The sequence below is a fragment of the Orcinus orca genome, chromosome 1, assembly GCF_937001465.1.
Source record: "Orcinus orca chromosome 1, mOrcOrc1.1, whole genome shotgun sequence".
Taxonomy (NCBI): Eukaryota; Metazoa; Chordata; class Mammalia; order Artiodactyla; family Delphinidae; genus Orcinus; species Orcinus orca.
The window spans coordinates 169,933,946-169,957,912 of NC_064559.1; the positions used below are offsets into that span (position 1 = coordinate 169,933,946).

Sequence of the window (23,967 nt, forward strand, 5' to 3'; positions counted from 1 at the left end):
TACTTAAGAAATAGCATGGTGAGGGAAATTCTCTCAGAACAGATCATTAAGTTGAAACCTGTAGAATGAGAAGGAGCCAGAGAGAAGAGTATTTGAGGCAGGGGCTGTGCAATGCCTGCCAGTAAGAAAAGGCTTATTATGTACAAGGAAGCTGGGAAACAACAACAAAACAAAACAAGCCAGGTTGCTGGAGGGAAATGAAGGAAAGGGAAGCAGCCAGCAGCCTGGCGGGGTAAGCAGGAAGCATGTCACAGGATCAGCAGGCCTTGGAATGGAGTTGGGTATTTAGTCCCTGTGTAGAGAGAGGCCATGAAAGCATTTGAGGTTGGGTAGTAACGTGATCCAGTATAAAGTGGTAGATAAGTGCAAAGGCTAAAGATTCATTCTGGGTCCAAGCCTAAGTTCTATCATTTAACAGCTGTGTGATCTTGGGCAGTACTTAACCTCTCTGTGCTCCAGTTTCCTTTTCTATAAAATTGAGGTAAATTGGTTTTTACCTCATGGAGTGGTTTTAAAGACTAAATACATATAAAGTGCTTGCAGCAAGTCCTGGCACATAATAAACACCTCATAAATGTAAGCTTGTACTGTTATTTTGTTGTTAAAAAGGTCATGGTAGCTTCTAAATGGAGAATGAATGTGTGGGAGATAAAAGAGAGGCCAGTTATGAGGCAGATGAGGAGTCTGGGTGAGAGATGATGAGTGAAGGGGTGGTAGTAGAGACCGAAAAAATTGGACTCATTTGACATAATTTTGGAGGTAAAATTTTCATATATCGCAGATAGATTGGACATTGTGGTTGAGGAGCATAGAGAAATCAAGAATGACTCCTAGGTTTCTGGCTACAGCAACCCGATAGAACTGATATTTACTGTGAGGGAGGAGCCTGGGGGAAGCAGTTTTGGCTGGGAAATGAGAAGTTCTATTTTAGACCCGTTACACTGAAGATATCAGTGAGACATCCAAGCAGATGTCAGTTAGGCAGTTCGTTATAGGTTTGGAAACCAGAGGAAAGGTCTGGGATGAAGATATCAATTTAGATGTCATTAGCATAATCAGCATTTGAAGGCTTAGACACGGCTGAGGTTGGCTAGGAAGAGAGTACACAGAAGGAAGTGAAGGGAGCCAGGAGGCCTGAGGAATAACACATTTTAGGGTGGTTGAATAGACAAGGATAATGAGGAGAGGCCTGTGAAGAGAGAGTAAAACCAGAAGACTAGGGGAACAAAAACCAAGAGAGGAGAGTGTTTCAAGACTATTGGAGAGACTTGCTTAGAGTGTGGAAAGGTCCAATAAGATAAGGATAGAAAAATATTAGTCACTGATGACTTTGACAAGAGCAGTTTCAGTGAAGTGTGTGTGTTGGGGGGTCACACTTCAAATAGCACCCAACAGGTTGAAAAATTAACTGGAGGTGCTCTTGCTTTGACAGCACGTATAGTAAAACTGGAACAATACAGAGAAAATTGGCATGACTCCTACATACAGATGACACAGAGATTCGTGAAGTGCTACATATGTTTTGTGTATGGATCTAACTTTTGGACAATGTTAGCTTTTACATATTCAAAAAAGAAAATTGGGCTTCCCTGGTGGTGCGGTGGTTGAGAGTCCGCCTGCCGATGCAGGGGACACGGGTTTGTGCCCCGGTCTGGGAGGATCCCACATGTCGCGGAGCGGCTGGGCCCATGAGCCATGGCCGCTGAGCCTGCATGTCCGGAGCCTGTGCTCCGCAACAGGAGAGGCCACAACAGTGAGAGGCCCGTGTACCGCCAAAAAAAAAAAAAAAGAAAATTGAACCAACAAGAATGAAAGAGATCGTAAAACTGAATATAAACAGACAGAAATAAACCTAACTATATTTAAATAAGTAATATAACCATTCTGAAAGAAAATAAAAAACGGATCTGGATTACTTTTCAACACAGTACTTTGACTATATTCCCTTAGTCTAAAAACAAAATAAAAATGCAAACAAACACTGAACACTATTTAATAGATTGTTTTCAGGGACTTCCCTGGTGGCGCAGTGGTTAAGAATCCGCCGGCCAATGCAGGGGACACAGGTTTGAGCCCTGGTCCAGGAAGATCCCACATGCCGCGGAGCAGCTAAGTCCGTGCGCCACAACTACTGAAGCCCGTGCACCTAGAACCCGTGCTCCGCAACAAGAGGAACTACCGCAGTGAGAAACCCGTGCACTGCAACAAAGAGTAGCCCCTGCTCGCCACAACTAGAGAAAGCCCACGTGCAGCAACAAAGACCCAACACAGCCAAAAATAAATAAATAAATAAATTAATTAATTAATAATAAAAAATGTTTTCTTTAGTGGAATGGATATAGCAATTCTGAAACTATTTCGTGTATATCATAACACTGAACAAATGAAAATAAGACGTTGATGCCGTTGAGAGCCAGAGTTCTCACTGTGGGAAAAGGGAGATGCAAATCAGGAATCGGAGAAAGAACTCTGTGGTGTTGAACTGGAATTAGAGATACCAGTACTGAATTCATGATTAAAAATAGTTGAACTATATATTAAGCTGCCTTTCCTCCTTGGCTCTGTTTACTTAAAGGGCCTAGAAGCAGTTACTCCCCAGTAGCAATGGATATATCTGGTGCCCAGATCTCGGCTTCTAAATACCATTCCCCACCTAAAGGAGTGCTCTTTTGGAGAGAGGGATGATTTCCAAGTCTAGACAGGGAAAATACAAGATGAACCTGGAACACGGTATTATACCAGAAAGCAAGGAAATGCTAAAAAAAAAATGAGCATGTGTCAAAAGGACACAGAAACCAGCTTAAAGGGGGTCTCAATGGCCAAATCTAGGACAAGTTGAACAATAAAATGAATAATGACAATAATGGATTATAACCTATTAAATAAAATAAGAATCCATGAGGTTTTTTTTTTTACTGGTGATAATAAATATAGATTAAATATAGATAAATAAGAGAGAAGGGAAAGATCTTGCTTACAGTAGAATGCTAACTAAAAAAATGTAGATGGACTAATGGAGTTATAGAATCACCATCTTCCTTTTTTTGGCTGCAAGGCTTGTGGGACCTTAGTTCCGCGACCAGAGATTGAACCCAGCCTACAGCAGTGAAAGCACATAGTCCTAACCACCAGACCACCAGGGAATTCCCTAGAATCACCATTTTGCAACTATCATAGTAATTGATTCAGGCAAGAATTATCGGTGAATGTGGAAACCTTTGGGCAAAAGTTTTGACGAGGAACAGGATATTTACATAGTCTCAGCGTACCTCTCCACAGATTACTCATTATTTACATAGAAAAAAAATAATAACGTTACAGTGAAGACCTAGCAGATACCACCTTAACCAACTGATCAAAATGAATATGATCAATAATGGGACCAGGTAACACCGTATTTCTCCTCATGTGACACACTATCCCATAGGTAGTATTCCTGCCCACTCCAAAAAAAGAAAAATATAAATCTCATCATAAGGAAATAGGACACAAACCCAAATAGAAGGAAATTCTATAAAACAATGGCCTGTACTTAAAAAAAGTCAGTATCATAAATAACAATCTATTTTAGATTAAAAGAAACTAAAGAGTCATGACAGTTAAATGCAATGCATGATTAGGGATCAAGCACTGGATCAGACCTTGTACAGGATGGAAAACTGCTATATAGGATATTATCAGGCCAATAAGTGAACTTTGAATGTGGACTATAAATAAGGATTATATCAGTGATAAAGTTCCTGAATGTAATCTTCATACTAGGGGTGGGGGTGGGGAGAGGGGTGTATAAGTATGTAAGAGAATGTCTTTGTTCTTAGAAAATATACACTGAAGTATTTAGGGTATTAGGGGTAAAGGCTACAATTCAAATGGTTCAGAACTACCCCTGACCACACACACATACAGCTATATATTTATGTGTGCATGTGTACACATATACACACACACAGATAAAGAGACTGTGGCAAAATACTAACTTTTGGTGCCCCTGGATAAAGAGTATATGGGAATTCTTTGTAATATTTTTACAACTCTTCTGAAAGTTAGGAATTATTTTAGAGTAAAAAGTTTAAAAATAAATTGGAGATGAGTAAGTAGAAACAGTATGTAGATAACCCTTTTGAGAAATTTGGCTGTGAAGGGGAGCAGAGAAGTAGACCCAGAGTCAGGGTTGTAAAATATCTCTTCAAAGACGGGAGAAAATAGAATAGGTTTGCATGGTGATGAGAACAATGATGGGCCTCAGTTCCTCCTTTTTAAGAAGAGAGATTTGATGATATACCCTTTCCTCAGGCCCTCTAAGACTCTCCTACCTTTAGATAATGTGAGCTCCTCTGAAAACACATTTTATTCCTTAAACTTCAACCAGGAAAAGACATTTGGGCCACCACTGGAGGGCAGTACAAAATGATGTTGCATGTCATTGTGGTGGTTTTATTGTTTCAGCTGCTGGAACAAAACAAAGCCCTTTACATGATTTTCTCTCAAATGTGTTACATGAAATAAACCTCCTTCTAACGCACTTTTCTTTTTTTTTTTTAAAAACATCTTTATTGGAGTATAATTGCTTTACAATGGTGTGTTAGTTTCTGCTGTATAACAAAGTGAATCAGCTGTATGTATACAAATATCCCCATATCCCCTCCCTCCTGTGTCTCCCTCCCACCCTCCCACCCTCCCTGTCCCACCCCCTAGATGGTCACAAAGCACCGAGCTGATCTCCCTGTGCTATGCAGCTGCTTTCCACTAGCTATCTCTTTTACATTTTTTAGTGTATATATGTCCATGCCACTCTCTCACTTCGTCCCAGCTTACCCTTTCCCCTCCCCATGTCCTCAAGTCCATTCTCTATGTCTGTAACGCACAACTTTTCGCAAATGTTTTACAGAAGAAAAGCCCAACATAATTCATAACAGGAGTTTGGCAGGCGGAGTGAAGTGGTGAGAGGGTCTCATGCTTGGGAAAATGCCTGTCACATAAATTTAATAAAGAATAAATGATAACAGAAAATTTAGAGCATGTCACAGTTGGAAGGGACCCTAGAGAAGGATGACTGCAGCCCCTTTTTTAAAGATAGCACCTTGGGTCCAGAGGAGGGGAAGGACTTGGCCAAAGCTACAATGACAGAGAAGGTAATGGTTTCAACATTTATCTGGTTAGTCTGTGAAGACAGAGGTTGTGATATCTTCAAATGACATCATAAATACAGCTTGCAAAGAGACTGACCCCATCATTGATATTGATACTGAGTTCCTGAAAAAATTGTGACACCTCAGTTGCGAGACCGTGTCCCTTCCGTCTTCCTCAACCTTGGGAGAATATGACTATTTGCGTTCCACTCTTACCTGCTGCAACCAGTCCTAATGCTCTGGACAGCATAATTCTGATCATATCCAGCCTATTTCCCACACCTCTCTCACAGGAGCTTCAGACCCATAAGGGATCACATGTCAGGCTTTCCTACCAACATTGGGGGGTGGAGTGGAAGGCTATTGGAAAGAAAGTGAATGGGCATGTGGCAGTCCATTGTTTGGAAAGAAACAGCCGTATCAGTGCATTTGAGGGGAAGTGATCTTAAAAGGACAATCAGAAAATCCTAGTGAAATGTAAAAACTCTAAATATGACCTAAGTACATAAAGGAACAGAAAGACTTTAGACTGATCAAAATACAGAAAGCAATATGACTTCATATCACGCTAATACGTAGACTCAATTACATAGAAGGCCCCTAATGTCACTATCACCTACATAAAATGTTCAGGCATTAGCCTGGCATTTTAGCTCCCACCCCGTGCTCCAGCCATTGTTTCCTGAACACTCGCTGCCATGGTACAACTGCTATGATATATCAGGCTATGCTCTATACTTGCTCCATTTTGAGGCTCATCTCAAATGCCACCTTCTTTGCCTGCGTTCCTTTATCTGACCCTCACACTTACTTGAAGATTCTTTTTGGCTACAGCCATTGCATGTGCCTGTCTTTAGCATTCATTTCATTCTGCCTTGTCTTCCCCACTACATAGTGAGCACTTTGAGGTCTTACTACTACTATTTTTTTTAAATTTTATTTATTTTATTTGTTTACTTTTGGCTGCTTTGGCTCTTTGTTGCTGTGCGTGGCTTTCTCCAGTTGCGGCGAGTGGGGGCTACTCTTTGTTGCGGTGCACGGGCTTCTTATTGCGGTGGCTTCTCTTGTTGCAGAGCATGGGCTCTAGGCATGTGGGCTTCAGTAGTTGTGGCACGCGGGCTCAGTAGTTGTGGCTCACAGGATCTAGAGGACAGGCTCAGTAGTTGTGGCGCACAGGCTTAGTTGCTCCGTGGCATGTGGGATCTTCCCGGACCAGGGCTCGAGCCCGTGTCCCCTGAATTGGCAAGCGGATTCTTAACCACTGTGCCACCAGGGAAGCCCTACTACTATTATTTTAGGGATTGTTTCCATTCATTAATAATCTGCCAATAATCTTTCTTATCTTTCTATACCTCTCCTGTCTTTCCAGCTCACTCACTCCAACAGTTCTTTGGTTCCCCCCTTGGCCCTACAATCTAGTGATCCTAACACCTATTCACCATTCCTTACCTATTTCATGTCCTCTCACTTCTCTTTTTATACACTTCACTTCCAAGGTCCAATGTTATCATCATTCCCTTGATATGTCCTCTCCTCTCCTGCCCCGTCTTGCTTTGTTATTTTGCTTCACAAAATCCCTACCCTGGACAATCTAACTCTTCACTTACTCTCCACCTTTGGGAAAGTGGATGAAGAAAAACCCACAACTATATCAACAGGACTCTTAAAATTCATCACCATTAACCTCACATGGGCCGTTAGTGCTATATGGGAATCATTTTATTTCAAAAGTCCATCCACTTTCCCTAAATGATTATTTCATACCTTTTCTTTACTCAAACTTCCGACACCTTCCGCTTTCTTTTCCCTCTCAGCAGATAGCTCACCCACCTGCATCCATGCCTGCGTACCCAGTCCTCTCTTTGGTACTCTAAAAATCAATCCTTTCCCCTCTGCTCCAGCAATCCTCTCTCTTACCTACATAATTAATACTTCACTTTCCAAAGGATCATCACATCAGCTTAAAAAAGTGCTATGTTATTTCTTACCTTAAAAAACAAAATCTCTCCTGACTCCATATCCCCTTCTAGCTACCACACTTGCATCTGCTGTTCTTTTTACCTTGATGGCCACCCATCCTAGATATACTCTTGGTCACTCTCTTACTTTAAGTCTTTTCTCAAATGTTTCCTTATCCATGAGGACTTTTCTGACCACCCTTAGTAGACTCTCAACCTCTCCCATATAAACTCCTATAAGCTCCCATCTATCTTTCTTCCTTCACTAATATATTTTTCTCCTACCAACTTATGATTATATATATACATATTCATATGTATGTATATATATGTATACAATCATAAGTAAATAAGGAGAAAATATATGATTTATAAATTATATTTATAATTTATAAATATATATTATTTATTTATTTATAATTTTATATATAGTTTATATAATTGTCACTCTTCCGCCATTGAAATATAAGCTGCATGAAGGCAGAGTTTTGTTTGTTTTGTTTACCGCTGTATCCTCAGTACCTAGAACAGTGCCTAGCACATAGTAGACTCAATAACTATTTTTAAAATAAATGAACAAATCCTCATGATAACCCTACAAGGTAGATCTATTTTTATCTCCTCTATTTTATAAATGAGGGAACTGAGGTTCAGATAGGTTAAGGAACTAACCTTAAATCACACAACTCATAAGTGGCAGAGCTGAGGTTGGAATTAAGGTGTGTTTTCCTTTAAAGCCCACAACTTTAACCACTGTGGTATACTGCCTTCTCTATATCCCTGCAATCAGTCTTCTTAAGTCTATCACCACTGCCTCTGCCTCTCTCCAATAACTCTTACCAGGATCTCTAAAGCCTCCATCCTTGACCCCACTGCTCCATCCTTTTTTTTGTTTAATTTATTTATTTATTTTTGGCTTCGTCGGGTCTTAGTTGCAGCACGCAGGATATCTTCGTTGAGGCATGTGGGATCTTTCGTTGAGGTGCGAGGGCTCTGTGTTGTGGTGCCCAGGCTTCTCTCTAGTTGAGGCGCGCAGGCTCCAGGTCACGTGGGCTCTGTAGTTTGCAGCACGTGGGCTCTAGCTGAGGAGCACGAGCTCAGTAATTGTGGCGCACGGGCTTAGTTGCCCCAAGGCATGTGGGATCTTAGTTCCCTGACAGGGATCGAACCAGGGGATCGTCCACTGCACTGTAAGGTGGATTCTTTTTTTTTTTTTTTTGTAAGGTGGATTCTTTACCACTGGACCACCAGGGAAGCCCCTCACTGTTCCATCCTTTACACAGAGCCAGAGTGACGTGTGTGTGTGTGTGTGTGTGTGTGTACAGTTAAGTGGTTTTTACTGTACCCACAGAGTTGTACAACCATACCATTATCTAATTACAGGACATTTTCGTCACTCCAAAAAGAAACCCTGTACCCATTAGCAGTCACTCTCCTTTTCCCCTTCCCCCAGCTCCTGGCAACTGCTAATCTACTTTCTGTTTCCATGGATTTGCCTTTTTTGGACATTTCATAGAAATGGAATCATACAATATGTGGTTTTTTGTGTCTGGCTTCTTTCCCTTCCTTCAGTGTTCATCCATGTTGCAGCATGGATCAGTAGTTCATTCTTTTTTATTGCCGAATAATAATACTCCATTGTATGGTTATACCACATGTATTTATCTATTCATCAGTGATGAACATTTGGGTTGTTTCCATCTTTGGCTATTATGAATAATGCCACTAGGAACATTCATATACAAGTTTTTATGTGACTATATTTTTAATTATGTTTAATTATGTTTTAATTCCTATATACCTAGGAATAGAATTGTTGGGGCCTATGGTAACTCTATGTTTTACTCTTTGAGGAAGTGACAAATTGTTTTCCAAAGTGGCTGTACCATTTTACACATCCACCAGCAATGTATGAGGGATCCAATTTCTCCACATCCTTACCAACACTGAATATTGCAACAATCTCAACGACATCACTATTTTGCATGTGGATATACAGTTGTTACTGTGCATTTTAAAAATTATAGCCATTTTAGTGGTGTGAAGCAGTATTTCATTGTGGTTTTGATTTGTATTTCCCAAATGACTAATGATGTTGAGCATCTTTTTGTGTACTTTTTGGACATTTGTATATATTCTTTGGAGAAATATTGCCTCAAATCTTTTACCCATTTTTAATTGGCTAAGTTGTAAGAGTTCTTCATATATTCTGGATAGTCCACTTATCAGGTATATGATTTGCAAATATTTTCTCCCATTCCTTGGATTGTCTTTTCACTTTCTTGATGGTGTTCTTTGAAACACAAAAGTTTTAAATTTTGATGAAATTCAATTTACCTATTTTCCTTTTGCTGCTTATGCTTTTGGTGTTACATCTAAGAAATCATTGCCTAATTCAAAGTCATGAAGATTTGCATCTATTTTTTTCTTCTTAGAGTTTTATAGTCTTACATTTGCATCAACGATCTATTTTGAGTTGGTTTTTGTATATGGTATGAGGAGGAAGCCTAACTTCATTCTTTTTGTTTGTGGTTTTATTTATTTATTTATTCTTTTTTTTTTTTTTGGTTGTGCTGCGTAGCATGAGGGATCTTAGTTCCAGGGATCAAACTCCTGCTCCCTGCAGTGGAAGCACAGAGTCCTAACCACTGGACTGCCAGGGAATTCCTTAACTTCATTCTTTTACATGTGGACATCCAGTTGTCCCAGCACCATTTGCTGAAAAGACTATTCTTCCCCCAACTTGAATTGTCTTGGCAATCCTGTGGAAAATCAATGGACCATAAATGTACAGGCTTATTTTTGAAGTCTCAATTCTATTCCATTGATTTATATGTCTCCCCTTATGCCAATACCACACTAACTTGATTACTGTACTTTAATGGTAAGTTTGAAATCAGGAACTATGAGTCTTCCAACTCTATTCTTCATTTTCAAGATTGAGTCCCTTGCAATTCCATAGAAATTGTAGAATTGTTAGTTTCTGCAAAGAAATTAGGTGGGATTCTGATAGGACTTGCCTTGAATCTGTAGATCAGTTTAGGGAGTACTGACATTTTAAATTTTCTAATCCATGAACTTGAGAAGTGTTTCCATTTATTTAGGTCTTCTTTAATTTCTTTCAATGATGTTTTTGTAGTTTTCAGTTACAAGTCTTATACTTCTTCTTTGGTTGAACATCAGCTGAAATCTTTGACTTGCATATAGAGGCAATATTGAAAATAACAACAAAAAACCCTCTTGAACACTGAGCACCGAGGGTGTATAATTATATTTATATACAGTTAAATGCAAATATGATGCTACCATTCTATTTACATATTTTGATTTTCTAGACTGGGGGACAGAGTGGATAGTGTCTCCAGTGCAAGTATGTGCCCTTTTTTGTCTCTTAGTACCAAATGTTGCTGTGAATTGGGACAGTCTCCTCAGATTTTTAAAATTTGACAGATTTACTTCAGATCTCTGTTAGGGGTGAGACACAGTGTTTATCAGTAAAACTAATGAACACGGGACTGTTATAAAGATAACCAAATCCTTAATCATCATTGTCATAACCATAATGTGATAGTCCCCATTTGTAGGGCACTTATTCCCATTCCCACGTGTCAGACACTGTGCAAAGTGCTTTATAAGCATCAACTATTTAATTTTCTTAATCACTCTGATATAGTTTGCATAAAACTGAGGCTCGAAGACTTTACATAACTTGTCCATGGTATTATAGCTTAAGTGGAGACCCTGATTCAATATCAGATTTGTCTGATTACAAAGCCCATCCTCCTAACCACTGTCCTGATGTTAGGGTTCCTGGCCTATAAACTTGACTTCCTTTTGGAAGGATAAAATAGGTTCCTGATTGTGCTTTTAAAAAATCAAGGCCACTAGATTTGAAAATACTATCAACACAAAACAGTAATTGTCCCATTTGCTTCCAGTGGTGATTTTGCATCTCTGAGAATCTTCAGACAGATGCATTTCTCTAAGCCTCTTCTGGCCCAGCCATGATTCCCTCTGGGTATTTCCTAAAATTCCCTCCTCCAATCTTCCTCTGCTAGTTCCTCCCTCTCCCATCCCCACCATGCTCCATCCCACCAAACATCTCAACATGCCCAGAACATACTTGTTCTTCTGTGCTTTGTTGACACATACTTCACCTGGAAAGACCTGGCTCTGTTGTAGGTCAATGGTCAGGGGTTTGATGAGAAGTCTCTGGAGGGTTTTAAACAGGGAATTGATAAGATCTAATGAACATTTTAAAAAGATCACTCTGTCTATTATAAGGATAACAGACGTAGGTGCAAACATGAAATTGGGGAGATTAGTTAAGGAGCTCTAGCAGTGGTCTAGGAAAAAGGTGATGGTGGCAGTGAAGATACTGAGAGATGGTCAGATCTGGAATATATTTTGAAAATAGAATTGGAATTTTAGATATATACTGGAGGTTGAGCTAGCAAAACTTGCTGATAGTTTGGATGTGGGTTATGAAAGAAAGCACAGAATCAAGGAAGAAAAGCAATGAAGGCCTGAACAAGGCATCCTCTATTTGTGTTATGAGATGTTCAATACACAGTCATCGTTTTACACTGAGACACAACTGTGATTGTGGCTTAGAAAATCTTTGACTGAAACAGTTGTCTATTTGTCATTATGTGTTCATGTGGGGTATCTTAGCTTTCTCCATGTACATGAACCTTCTAAGAGCAGGACACTGTGCTAGGTCTTTCACAAAAGTTGCATCATTTAACTTACCCCAAACCTTAGAAGTAGGAATTAATATCCCCATTTTACAGAGAAGGAAACTAAGACTTAATTTATGATTTCACTGAGGTTACATATTTAGTAATGGGCTGAGCTGAGACTTGAAATCAAATTTTACTCTAAAGCCCATGTTCTTGTCACTGCAATAATTCAAAGGTACAGAATCAGAATTCCCCAAACTTTTCTCCTCATTAATTGAAGCCTCTGTTGACCTTCATGTGCCCTACTTTAGAGCCCAAGGCTGGCAAACAGGACAGCTTTGTTCTGTCTGTAGCCCATCTGCAGACTTGCCTTGTGATTTAGGGCAAGCTTCTTAATTTGATGGTGTCTCAGCATTCCCCCATGTTAAAGCAGGACTTGTAATTAGTTATGGAGACAATTCTTTGAAATCTTCAGATGAAAGGACCTGCAGCCTTGAGTGTAAATATTTTCTTTCCCATGGTGTTCTTTTTGTTTCGTATAGCTTCTGGGACCCTTCATAAGGAAAAAGAAAAAAAAAGAAGAAAGAAAGAAAAAGGAAGGAAATAGGACAAGTGTAAAACTGTATTTGTTTGCTTGCAACAAGCCAGTGGAACTTTTGGGACATAAACGTAATAATCTCCCTTACTCTACAGAACTCAATAAACGTTACTAATAAATGAATAAATTTTATTCAAAAAAACTTTAAGGTAGGCCTTTTTTTTTTTTTTTTCAATATTCAGGTTCCTTTAAGGGTCCCACTGAAGATCTTTAAAAATGATTTCTATTTTGTTTCTGGCTTCTGAAATCCTAAATATTCTCCAGTAGGAGCTAACGCTTATGCAGTGTCTGCTGTGTGCCAGGTATCAGGCTAACTGCTTTCACATGAAACCTCATTGAATCATCATAATAGCACTATCGGGTAGGTGCTATTATTACCTTCAATTTAAAGGAGAGGAAACCATGGCTTGGTATAGTTCTTTGACTTGTCCAAGGCCACAAAATAAGGAAGTTGGACTAAGCTGGGTCTTCCCAGTTCTAAATTCAGGCTCTTCCCAGGACACCCCCTTGCCCTGAAAAATTAGCAATGACGACAATTTTGAACTGTGCTATCACACCCTGGGTGTGTGTGGCATTTAAAAATCTCTTACTGCTTGTTCTTTCCAGTCCCTGGCACAGGGACAGTTATTTGTGTAGCACAATTGTTGTTATTGTGCAGCCTCACATATTTTTTCTGCCCTGGGCAAACATGAACAATAATGGGCTATATTTATGAAACCAGCAGCTTGGAAGCATGACCTCCAGATTACCATTACAATTGTAGTATAATTTTTTTTCTGTTTTTGTAGCTTAGCACTATTTCTATAGAAGGGCTATCTCAAAGTCTCATGCCAATAAACTGGTTCTTTGTATACTCAGAGGGCTCCTCACAGGTTTTTTTCCCCCATAGTTTCGATCAATCAGCCTGCATTTCTAAAAGCTGACGTCACAGACATGCAGTGTTCATGAAGAGCTGATATGACAGTCACCTCCCAAAGTTGGAAAATAAATAAAAGTAGCTGTGGTTTCTCTTAAGGATGGATTGGGGAGGGGCTGTGGAGTTAGAGTAGGATAGAAAGATGGAAAGATAGGCTGATGACAAAGCTGTTCATGATCTAAGTTCTCTTCTTCAAGATCATCTTGGGTTTAGGATTACTATAAATCCATAGCCTCATCTTCAGGTTTCCATGGTCAAAAGCTCCGTATTATGAAGCCTTCTTGGGAGTGATCAATGTCTGCAGGACACCAGCAACATGCCCTAGTAAAAAGCACATTTGAATCAGAACACCTATGTATAATTCCTAGCCTTGTCACTATGAATTTGGACAAATTCCTCTTCTGTAAAATAAAATTAATAATAACCCCTATAGTGAGGATTAAATGAAATAATGTACATGAGAGCAGCAATTGTTGGCTATCAGTATGCAGAAGTAAGTCATCGCACACAACTTTACCTAGGGAAACAATGACAGGGATATATGTGTCAGCTGTTCAAAGCACTCCTTTCTAATAGTTAATGTATCTGCAAAACTGACTTAGTAATTGGAGGGTTGGGTTGTTTGACAGGTAGAGAGTTAAATGGTGATGTTGAAGAATGGTATCGTTATAGGGACTTCCCTGGTGGTCCAGTGGTTAAGACTTCACCACAGAGGGTGTGGGTTCAATCCCTGGTAGAGGAGCTAAGATTCCACATGCCTCGTGGCCAAAAAACCAAAACATAAAAAAAACAGAAGCAATACTGTAACAAATTCAATAAAGACTTTAAAAATGGTCCACATCAAAAAAAAATGGTATCCTTATATTAATACTGCCACTTACTGAACACCCATTTCAGGCCAGGCTCTTTGATAAGACATTTATGCATGATTTCTAGTCCTTATACCATCCCTACAAGGTAGGTATTATTACCTCCAATGCACACATGAAGAATATGAAGCTTACAGACCCAGAGACATTAAGTTGCCCTACAAAAAACAGATAAGTTCTTTTTGTCTGCTCCATGAAGCTCATTCTTTTTACAATGAATTAGATCATAACATATCTTCCATTAGCTACATTTTACCCTCCTAAAATAGATCTGGGATATGACCCAGTGCTTTGATGAGATCTGGGACACGAATTTGCAAACTCTCATTGGTGTGTCATCTAAAAAAATATCCAGTCCTGGAAGTTCTAGGCCTTTTCCAGAGTTTAGACCATCACTCCCATCCCCCACTATGTCAAGATTTTAATTTAAACCAGAACCAATGAGCAAAGAAGGTAGCCAATACAAATTATTGGTGGTCTGGAAGGGAGCCTGGGGCAATTCCCATACAAGTAGTCTTCCCTTGCTTAGGGGTCTGATTATCGTTATTATTATTTTAACCAAGGCCCAAACCTGCTCTAATATGGTTTGGAGGAGTTTCCTTGAACAGCAAGCGAATTTGTACTTCCAGTAGCAATTTATTCCATGACTTTAAGATTTTTTAACTAAATCCATGTATCTACATCTTTAGGTATTTCCATACATGTTATCTCATTCATCCTCACAATAACCCTAAGGTTGTACAAGTATTAAATAGTTGAGACAGGATTGGAACCTGGATGTTTCTGATGTCCAAGCCCTGTTTATTCCACTATGGTATACTGCTTTGGTTATTGGCTGTATAACCTTGGGAAAATCACTTAATGTCTATGACCTTCAGTTACCTCATCAGTAAAGTGGGTATGATGATTACTACCTTTCATAGTTGTTAAGTTCAAAAGTGATAATATAAATTAGAAAATTAAAGTAGAAACACCAGTGGTAGTTATAGCTGATAAATGTACCAGGTGGAAAAGGAGTAATTTAAAACATTATTTTCCCTTCTCCCTTAAGTTAAAAAGAATAACAGCAAAAAGAGGCCAAAGGAGACTCTCTTGAGTAAGTTGTTGCTCACCAGACCTGCATGGCTGGCTCTTTGTTGGCTGGACCTTGTAAAAATGGGGTCTGAGTACAGTCAGGAATTTCTGAGGGCATTTCTGGGATGGTTTGCCTGTGGTGGTAAAGGTCTAAAACCTTACATGGGGCTAACTCCATCCTTGGCCTTGTTCAGTTGGCCCTCCTGTGTGTCAAACGGGGACTACTACAAGAATGCTAACAGGGGTGTGGGCCTGATAGAGTTGTGGTTTGTTGCTGTGGGAAGCCACCATGACTGAGAAAGGAAGACCCATTCCAGGCAAAGACATTTATTAAGGCCTACTCTGTGCTAGGCCAGATTGTGAGAGGGGTGTAGTTGTGAGTCAGCCCTCTATTCTGATGGATTTTACAATCTAGTGGGGGTATAGAAAAGCCCTCAACTAACTCTTAAAAACAAGGCAGAGTGTAAGGATCATATCAGAGCAACTAAGAGGTGGGGTGGGATTTCCTAGAAGGTTTCTTGAAGTAGGTGGCATATAAGCCAAGCCTTTAAGGATGAGGATTTCAAGTAACTGATCGGCAGCATGAGAAAGTGTAGGCTGTGTTATGTTTAACTTGGCAGGAACTAAGGCCTTTTACTGAGTACATAACGCATTCTAGTGTCTGAGGATATAGAAATATATAAGAAACAGTCCCTGCCATTGAGGAGCTCTCAGTCTAGTGGGTAGACAGATGTAAAGTCATTAGAGTGATGATGACTTCATAAGGTAGAGAAGAAATGTTAAAAAGAAGAGTGTGTAACTCCGACTTGGGAGGTCAGGAGATGTTTTGCAAAGGTGATACTTGAGTTGTGTCTTGAGAAAGCAGGAGGGGTTTGCCATGTGGACTTAAGGGAGGAGTTGGAGTGGTGCAGGCCCCTGAGCTCTTTTACTGAACAGTCTGAATATGGTAGGCAGCAAGTGGGCTAGGAGAATATTCTTTCCCCTTCCCACCTAGATTTTCATTTAAGAGTCTTCTCTTTCGATATGACCTCCTAATAGCCAATGGTTAAAATGAAAAGTATTGGAGTCTGACCTGGATGCTAATCCACCAGCTATCTAATCAGCTTTATGACCTTACGTATGACACATATTTGTGTTTCAGTTTCCTCATTTGAACAACTTATTTATGTCTCGGTTCCTTCACTTATACAATTTAAAAATAAAGCATCCAGCACAGATTCTGGCATATGTAAAGTACCGCTATTATTTCCTATCGTTATCTCATTTAGTCCTCACAAGCAACTTGGACTTTGGGTATAATTTCCCCCATTCTTCCGAAGCAGAAGCTTAGAGTGGGTAGGTGACTTGATTAAAGTTCCCAGGACAATCTGGAGTTGTCTCTGCCTCCACAGCTCGTGCTTAATTTCATCTCCGCGCCGGGTTTTCGCAGGCGGCCCCAGCGGCAGGATCCAGTCCGGCGACAAAAACTCCGGCGCCAGGATTTGGGCGCCGCCGCGGCCTGCGCCCAGTGGGCGGGGCCAGGCGGGGCCGGGCGGGGCCGGGCGGGGCGGGGCGGGCGAGAGGAGGGAAGTTGTCGAAGTTAGGGGAGACGCCCGCCCGCCTGCCCGCCCGGGCCTCGCCTCCGGCTGCTCCCTCCGCCTCTTCCCCGCCCCGAGCCCCCGTCAGCCAGTCCTTCCTTCCCCTCCCGTGCATGATGGAAACACCATGGCTGCGGCGGCCCAGCTCTCTCTGACACAGGTAACGCCACCCGCCAGTCCGCCTGGCTCGGACGGCCGGTGTCCCCGGCCCCCTCCCCCACCGTCCTATGGTTCACCGACCTGGGCAGTTTCTCTCTGCCCCTGGCGGGGCGGCCGATACTGAGAGCGAGCGCGCGCGCGTGTGAGTGTGTGTGTGTGTGTGTGTGTGTGTGTGTGTGTGTGTGTGAGAGAGAGTGTGAGTGTGACTGGGGGAAGGACGCCATCCCGAGACGGTAGCTCAGCCGCGGTAGCCGCGACCCCGCCCCGGCCGGTCGGCGCCGCAGCCCCGCCCCACGCGGCGCCCTCTCCTCCCGACCCCGCCGTGCCCCCCGACCCGCTTGGTGTGTGCCCGCTCCTCTCACTCCAGTTCTGCTTCACCCACCCAGGAAGTTTCCTCCTTCCAGGCCAGAAGCACCCAGGTGAGCTCCTGTTGAGCTCTCGCGGATCAGCCTCATCCTCGGGTCAGCCCTTGTCCCACACGAGGCTCGCCCTCGGGACAGGCAGAGTCACCTTCCTGAGCCAGGCGCTCAGGGTTGCCTCCAAGCCAGTCTTTCCTCTCTAAACCGGCCTTTTCCCAGCGGAGTCCGACGAAAACCCTTCTCCAGCAGTTTTCTCCAGTCAGTCTCTCTTCCACATAAGTCTCATTCTACCAGAGCGCGTACTTACCTTGCTAGCCCCTTCCTGGATTCAGCCTCTTCCCCTCCTGATCAGGTTTCCTGCTGGGTCAGATCCCCCTATTCAGTCTTTTCCTCTTCAGTTCTGCTACCACTCCTACTCGGTGGGCTCTCTATCGCTGTCCAAGCGGAAAACAGGGAAACATCCTTGAACAGGTGTGATGGTCCCACCAGTCTTGGTGCTGGGAAGGACGTAAGAGGTCACGTGTACTGGGGGAATCTTCACCAAAACCTGTTCTCAGGGTCTTTTCTCTTGCCATTCTGCTTCCTTCAGAGTCAGTCCTCGTGCTTCCCAGAAAACCGCTCAGCATCACTCTGGGAGCCTTGTTTCTCGCTCTCTGTAAAGAAAGCCAATTGTAATCTTCCTGTGGTGTCCTGAATGGTGAGGGGGATGTGCACCTGTCAGTCCCTTCCTGCTTTTTTGACCAGATCTCACCCCAACCTCACCTTCTCAGCCTGTTCTCTGCAGAGCTGGTGGCCATGGACTTCTCCGTTGGGGCCCACCCCAGCCTTCCTGCCTGCCCTGTAGTATCTCCCCGCCACCTTGTAGTCTCCTTGGCCTGGATTTGTCAGGGCATCTAAGGCAGAACACTGGGATAGGCTATACATTGGGGCGGGAGAGTTTCCTGTGTTGGGATCAAGAGACTTTGGGGGTCTTTTGCCTAGCATTCGAGGATAGAGATATTGAGTGAAAAATGTTCTCCACAGGAACCAGGAATCACGTTAATAACTTGTGCCTCCGGTAAGATAACTAAGTTCAGCTTGCAGGAATTTTCAGCTTCATAAGTGAAGTCTGTTTCTTTTCCAGTTTATTTGGTGTTGCTTATCCTATTTTGACAAGCAGATATTGGGGAAGAGTACTTGGAAAATGGTGATTTAATCTTGGTAGCGAATCTCTTTGGAAGGGTCCTCCTGAAAACTCAGATTCGGGGAATGGCAACATTGACTTTTGGGTGTTCACTTTTTAATAGTCTAGTTAGTGATATGCATTAAGCAAGATCCTGTTGGCAGGCTGTTGCTCTCTGGCTCTGTTGTCCAATTCCAGCGGGAGTTCTCCCCTCTTGAAGTTCTCCCCTCTCCTCCCCTGAGGACTTCTATAGATTTGCTTCTTAGTTGTGTGCATACTTTATTCTCTCCCTGGGTAAGACCATGTTTTCAGTTTCTATTTACTATCATCTCTGGATATTTTCTTCAGGCTCTGTCAATTTTATAGACAGTTAAGTAATTTAAATATGTTCTTGTGGTTATATATTTAAATATTAACATCTACACAAAGTAAATACTGAATCAGGAGTATTATCCTTCATTATTTTACATGTAAGAGAACAAACACTGATGGTTCATTTATATTGAATAGCCAAATAAGTCAATTTAGAATATTTTGATTTTAAGACATTAAGAGGCAATAAGGTATATTGTAAAGGCACAGGAAAAAGAAACTTCCCAAGTGTTAATATACCCTAATGTACCTCCTTGTTATTTAAAAACTTTGCTGATTTGTGTTTTTTAATTTAATTTTTTAACTGCTTGAGGCAAATAAACTGAGATAACAGTGCACCCTGGTTTCACATTCATTATTGATTTGTTTATGTCACCATCACCCCCCTGCCCCAACACACATTTAGACATAGCTATACTCAAGTGAGATCCTCCAGGGCAGGGACATCTTTCAACTCATCTGTTTCCCTCAGTGCCCATCTGGAAGAAAGTGATTAATAACTGTTTGTCTTATGAATGGCTGAAAATTCTGAAGGGTTGTATGACAGTTACAAAGATTAAACTGATGCTGAAGTTAGTTTCTGCCTCTGATCATAAGATGATAATGGTTTTGGAGTAGGTTCATTCATTCAGCCAATGTTTGTTCAGTACCTTTTATGTGCTATGTACTGTACTGGGATTGTCTTGTATATAATTTTTTGCCTTTATCAACTAAGCAAAACTGACAGTTGGGGGAAAAACACCTGAAAAATATTTTAATTTACTCTTTCCTTCCTCTTTCTTCTGCCTGCCAACCAACCCTCCAATTCCCCAACCAACAAAATAAATTATGTAAATTATCATGGTCTAGCTTCTAGACAGGATAGACTATTAGAATAATGAAATGTTAGTTTCATTCCCAGCTCTTCCAGGAGCTAACTGTATGGCATTAAGTCTCCAGGCCTCAGTTTTCTTAGTTTTAATATTCATTAAACAAATATGTACTGACCATTAATTATGTACTAGGAATTATTCTAGGTGCTGAGGATATACTAATGAACAAACTAGATGGCAGTTCTTGGAGCTTGGAGACAAAAAAAACATGGAGCTTCCATTCTAGTTGGAGAGTTTGAATTAGTTGATCTAAGGACCTTTCCAAAGAACATTCTTTTTATAGATCATATTCTATGATTTGGAAATCTAGTGGTGACTTTCCTATGGTACTTTAGTGCAATATAGCCTTAGTGGTTTTTTTTAAAATAAATTTATTTACTTATTTGTTTATGGCTGCGTTGGGTCTTGGTTGCTGCATGCAGGCTTCCTCTAGTTGCAGCAAGCGGGGGCTATTCTTAGTTTCAGTGCGTGGGCTTCTCATTGTGGTGGCTTTTCTTGCTGTGCAGCAGGGGCTCTAGGTGCGTGGGCTTCAGTAGTTGTGGCTCGTGGGCTCTAGAGCGCAGGCTCAGTAGTTGTGGCTCACGGGCTTAGTTGCTTCGCAATATGTGGGATCTTCCCGGCCCAGGGATCGAACCCATGTCCCCTGCATTGGCAGGCGAATTCTTAACCACTGCACCACCAGGGAAGTCCAGCCTTAGTGTTTTTTAATTTTAGTTTTCTTCGCTGGGTATTCTATTCTTGTCAATACGAGGTAAAACTTGAGTGAGAAAGCTCTTGTGATTTTTGCTTATGGTGGTAGATTACAGAAAGATATTAATGCTTCCTCTTTTTAAACTTTGCTGATTGCCCATTTCTTCCTTAAGGCTGTATCTCTAATAATAATGATAATAATACTATTAGATTCCCTTTGGGTGTTACTGTATGCCAAGAATTTTACTTCACTTAACCTAACACTCCATTTTACAAATGAGGGAAATAATTTGCATAAATTAGTAAGTGATAGATCTAAGATTTGAACCAAAGTCTGTACGACTTCAAAATCTGTCCACTGTACTTCTCTGTGTACTACATGCTCGGCATATCCATTGCTCCCTTGTATTTTTTATTCTTTTTTTCCAGTATTTGCCTTGTTTTCCTAATTAGGTACTAAACTTCTTGAGTATGGAAGCATTATCTTTTGCCTCTGAATCTCCAGTACCTTTCATGGCTTCTTGACAGTACAATTGTGGGCGTACAAGTACTGCTCTTGATGATGAGGAAGGTTTTATTTTATTGAAAGATGGCATAATATGAGTATTTTAAATAATCATCTATCAGTTCAGCTTTATGCTGAAGTTTTCTTGTTTTAATTTAGCAAGGATTCTTCTTTTTAATAATAAAAAAGCCTTTAGAATGGGACTTAATTAAAAGTCTTAATATTTGATCAAAAACAATACATGCTATAAGGATACTTTTTTTAATGCTTTTTTTAAATTGAAAGAGTGATAAAACTGCATTACAGAAAATTTGGAAATTGGAGGGAAAAAATCTCCCATAATTTCAGCTTTTGGTGTTTATTTTCAATTTCATTAAAGTAGACAGTATGTGTTAATATGGGTATCACCTTTGCAGTCTGGTTTAACAGTTATGATGGTAAATACAGGGCAGAGTGTGAAAATTATAACATGTTCTCAGAAGCAGAAAAGGAGTATTTATTCAACATGACATATCATTTGAGTTCCTACTATGGGAAAGGCACAATAATGATATTTTTCTTTTTTGCCTGCAGTTACAGTCCAGTATATTCAGGAAATCTTTGTTTCCTTGAGCAGTATTTAACAGTTTTCAAAAATGGCTTGGAATGTTCAGCATTTGGGAGGAGCTGTCACAGTTAAAATTAATTAGGAACAGTTGGTTTGTCCGATAGAGTGTATTCTTTTGTTTTCACTCTATTTGCAGACAGAGCAATGATAACAGACTAACATGTAGTAGAAAAAGATTGAGCATCTTTATTTAGTGACGAATCATAGTTCTAATCCCCTGTCTCACTAATAGTCTAATTTAAGGTCTCAATCTAAGGTTTTTACTTGCTCTTCAAGGAATTTTAAACACAGTTATATGCTTCTTTGTTTTGTGAATTTTGGACTTAATAAAACTGGAACTCTGGAAACCAAAATCAGTAAGATGGCTTAAGTGAGAGAAGGGATGGGAGAGGGAGGTATGTAGGGAGGGAGGGGGGGAAAGATCCATTGATAGAGGTCTGGGTAATTTGGAGAATTGGTAGAAATAAATGAAAAATTAATCTAGGCAGAGTTCGTTAGGCAAACCCATATACTAAAATTTCATTTTAAAGTAGTGGAACTCTCATCAACAAGATAAAATATTATGTCTTCATTAAAAATTTTTATTAATCTGAGGGATGTTGTAATTTGAATGCTGTATTACAGTACAGTGGAAACATTTTATTTAGACAAATAATCTAATCCACTTAAGCATCATAGAAAAAAGACTGGAAGAAAAAAACACCAAGATTTTATGATAGCATAGTTATAATTTTTACTTACCTTCTTTTCAACAGTGAGCATGTATTTCTTCTGTAATCAGCCAACTTAGCATTTCTGTGTGACAAGTTTTTTGAAAATTCACCCTTTTAAATTGAAATCAATAACTATATGTAATATTGATATCAACTATACTTCAATTAAAAAAATAAATAGCTATATGTTAAGTAAAACTTTGTGTTCTAAGATGGCATCTATATTCACATTTCATCTTAAACATTCCCGTCTTTGGGTTTAGAGAAATTGGCCAGAAGAATGATAAAAATTATTATTACAATTGGTTTGGAGAATTCAGTCAAAGGACTAATTTATAATTTTGTGTGCTGCTTTATAATTTACAAAGCATTTTATGCTCTCTCATTTGATCTTCACAATAATCAGTAAGCTAGACTATTATTATCATTATTTCAAACTAGAGAATAGTCAGGCTCAGAATTTTGACTTAGGTTTATGCTGGCTCTCTTACTTACCGACTGTAAAACTTATGTTAAAAAAAAGTTCAGGGCTTCCCTGGTGGCGCAGTGGTTAAGAGTACGCCTGCCGATGCATGGGACACGGGTTTGTGCCCCGGTCTGGGAAGATCCCACATGCCGCGGAGCTGCTAGGCCCGTGAGCCATGGCCGCTGAGCCTGCGCATCCGGAGCCTGTGCTCCGCAACGGGAGAGGCCACAGCAGTGAGAGGCCCGCGTACCGTGCAAAAAAAAAAAAAAAATTCACACATACCAGTGATAGTCTCCATCCTGCTCTTGGCCTTCAATCCCATTCCAAGAGGCAGTCATTCTTGATGTTTCTTGTGTGTATTTCTAGCAATAGTCTGTGATGTAGATGCAAAAAAAATATATATATACACACACACATATATGCACAAACACACATATATATAAGATATGCTATATATATAGTGTGAGTGTATGTATATTTCTTTTGAATAAGCTGCATATTTTGTGGCTTATTATTATTTAGTGTAATTGATCTAGATTGTTCTATACGAGCACATACAGATTTCCCTCATTATCTCCAACACTTGAGAATATTCCTTTATATGAATATACTGTAATTTATTTAACTAGCCACCTAACGATGGACTTTTATATTGTTTGTGATATTCTGTTGTTACCAACAGTGCTGCAGTGAATATTCTTTTATACATCTTTGTGCACATGTGTATGTGCATTAATTTTTAGTAGGTATAATTTGGGGCCAAAGGATATTTTTAATTTGGAAAGATGCTGCCAGTTTACATTCAGAAAGCTTATACCATCAACAGTGTTTGTGCCTTTTCCCCATCAACATGGTATATTATCCAGTTTTGGTCATTGTTAACCTGGTATATAATAATGATGTTTGTTGAAAGTTGGCGTCATGCACTGTGCTTCCCTATCACATAAATGTGAGCTTTTTAATATTTTGTACAAAAGTAAGATAGAAGTGAGATATAAGAAACTTTGTGATATAAATAATGCTTTAATAATTGCAAGTGCAATTAAAAAATAATGGTACTACAAAGCTACAGTAATCAAAGCAGTATGGTACTGGCACAAAAACAGACACATAGATCAATGGAACAGAATAGAGAGCCCAGAAATAAACCCATGCACTTATGGTCAGGACCTATGACAAAGGAGGCAAGAATATACAATGGAGAAAAGGCAATCTCTTCAGTAAATGGTGCTGGGAAAACTGGACATCTACATGTAAAA

General features: G+C 40.3%; 1 protein-coding gene and 1 non-coding gene across 6 annotated transcripts in view; both read left to right on the forward strand.

Moving 5' to 3' along the window:
* Positions 1–1,414: 1,414 nt before the first annotated feature.
* Positions 1,415–1,523, forward strand: LOC117202883 (U6 spliceosomal RNA). The gene has a single exon (XR_004485394.1). It is a non-coding gene; the product is annotated as a U6 spliceosomal RNA (small nuclear RNA).
* A 15,123-nt stretch (positions 1,524–16,646) lies between these two features.
* Positions 16,647–23,967, forward strand: part of EPS15 (epidermal growth factor receptor pathway substrate 15) — a 162,216-nt gene continuing 154,895 nt past the window's right edge. For 3 of the 5 annotated variants that reach the window (XM_033435540.2, XM_049700072.1, XM_033435542.2), the window contains exon 1: positions 16,647–16,963. In XM_033435540.2, coding sequence (XP_033291431.1) covers positions 16,931–16,963 — 33 coding nt within the window. In that variant the 5' untranslated portion in view covers positions 16,647–16,930. The remainder of the gene's footprint in view (positions 16,964–23,967) is intronic. The other 2 variants (XM_004273868.4, XM_033435541.2) reach the window with 2 other exon arrangements.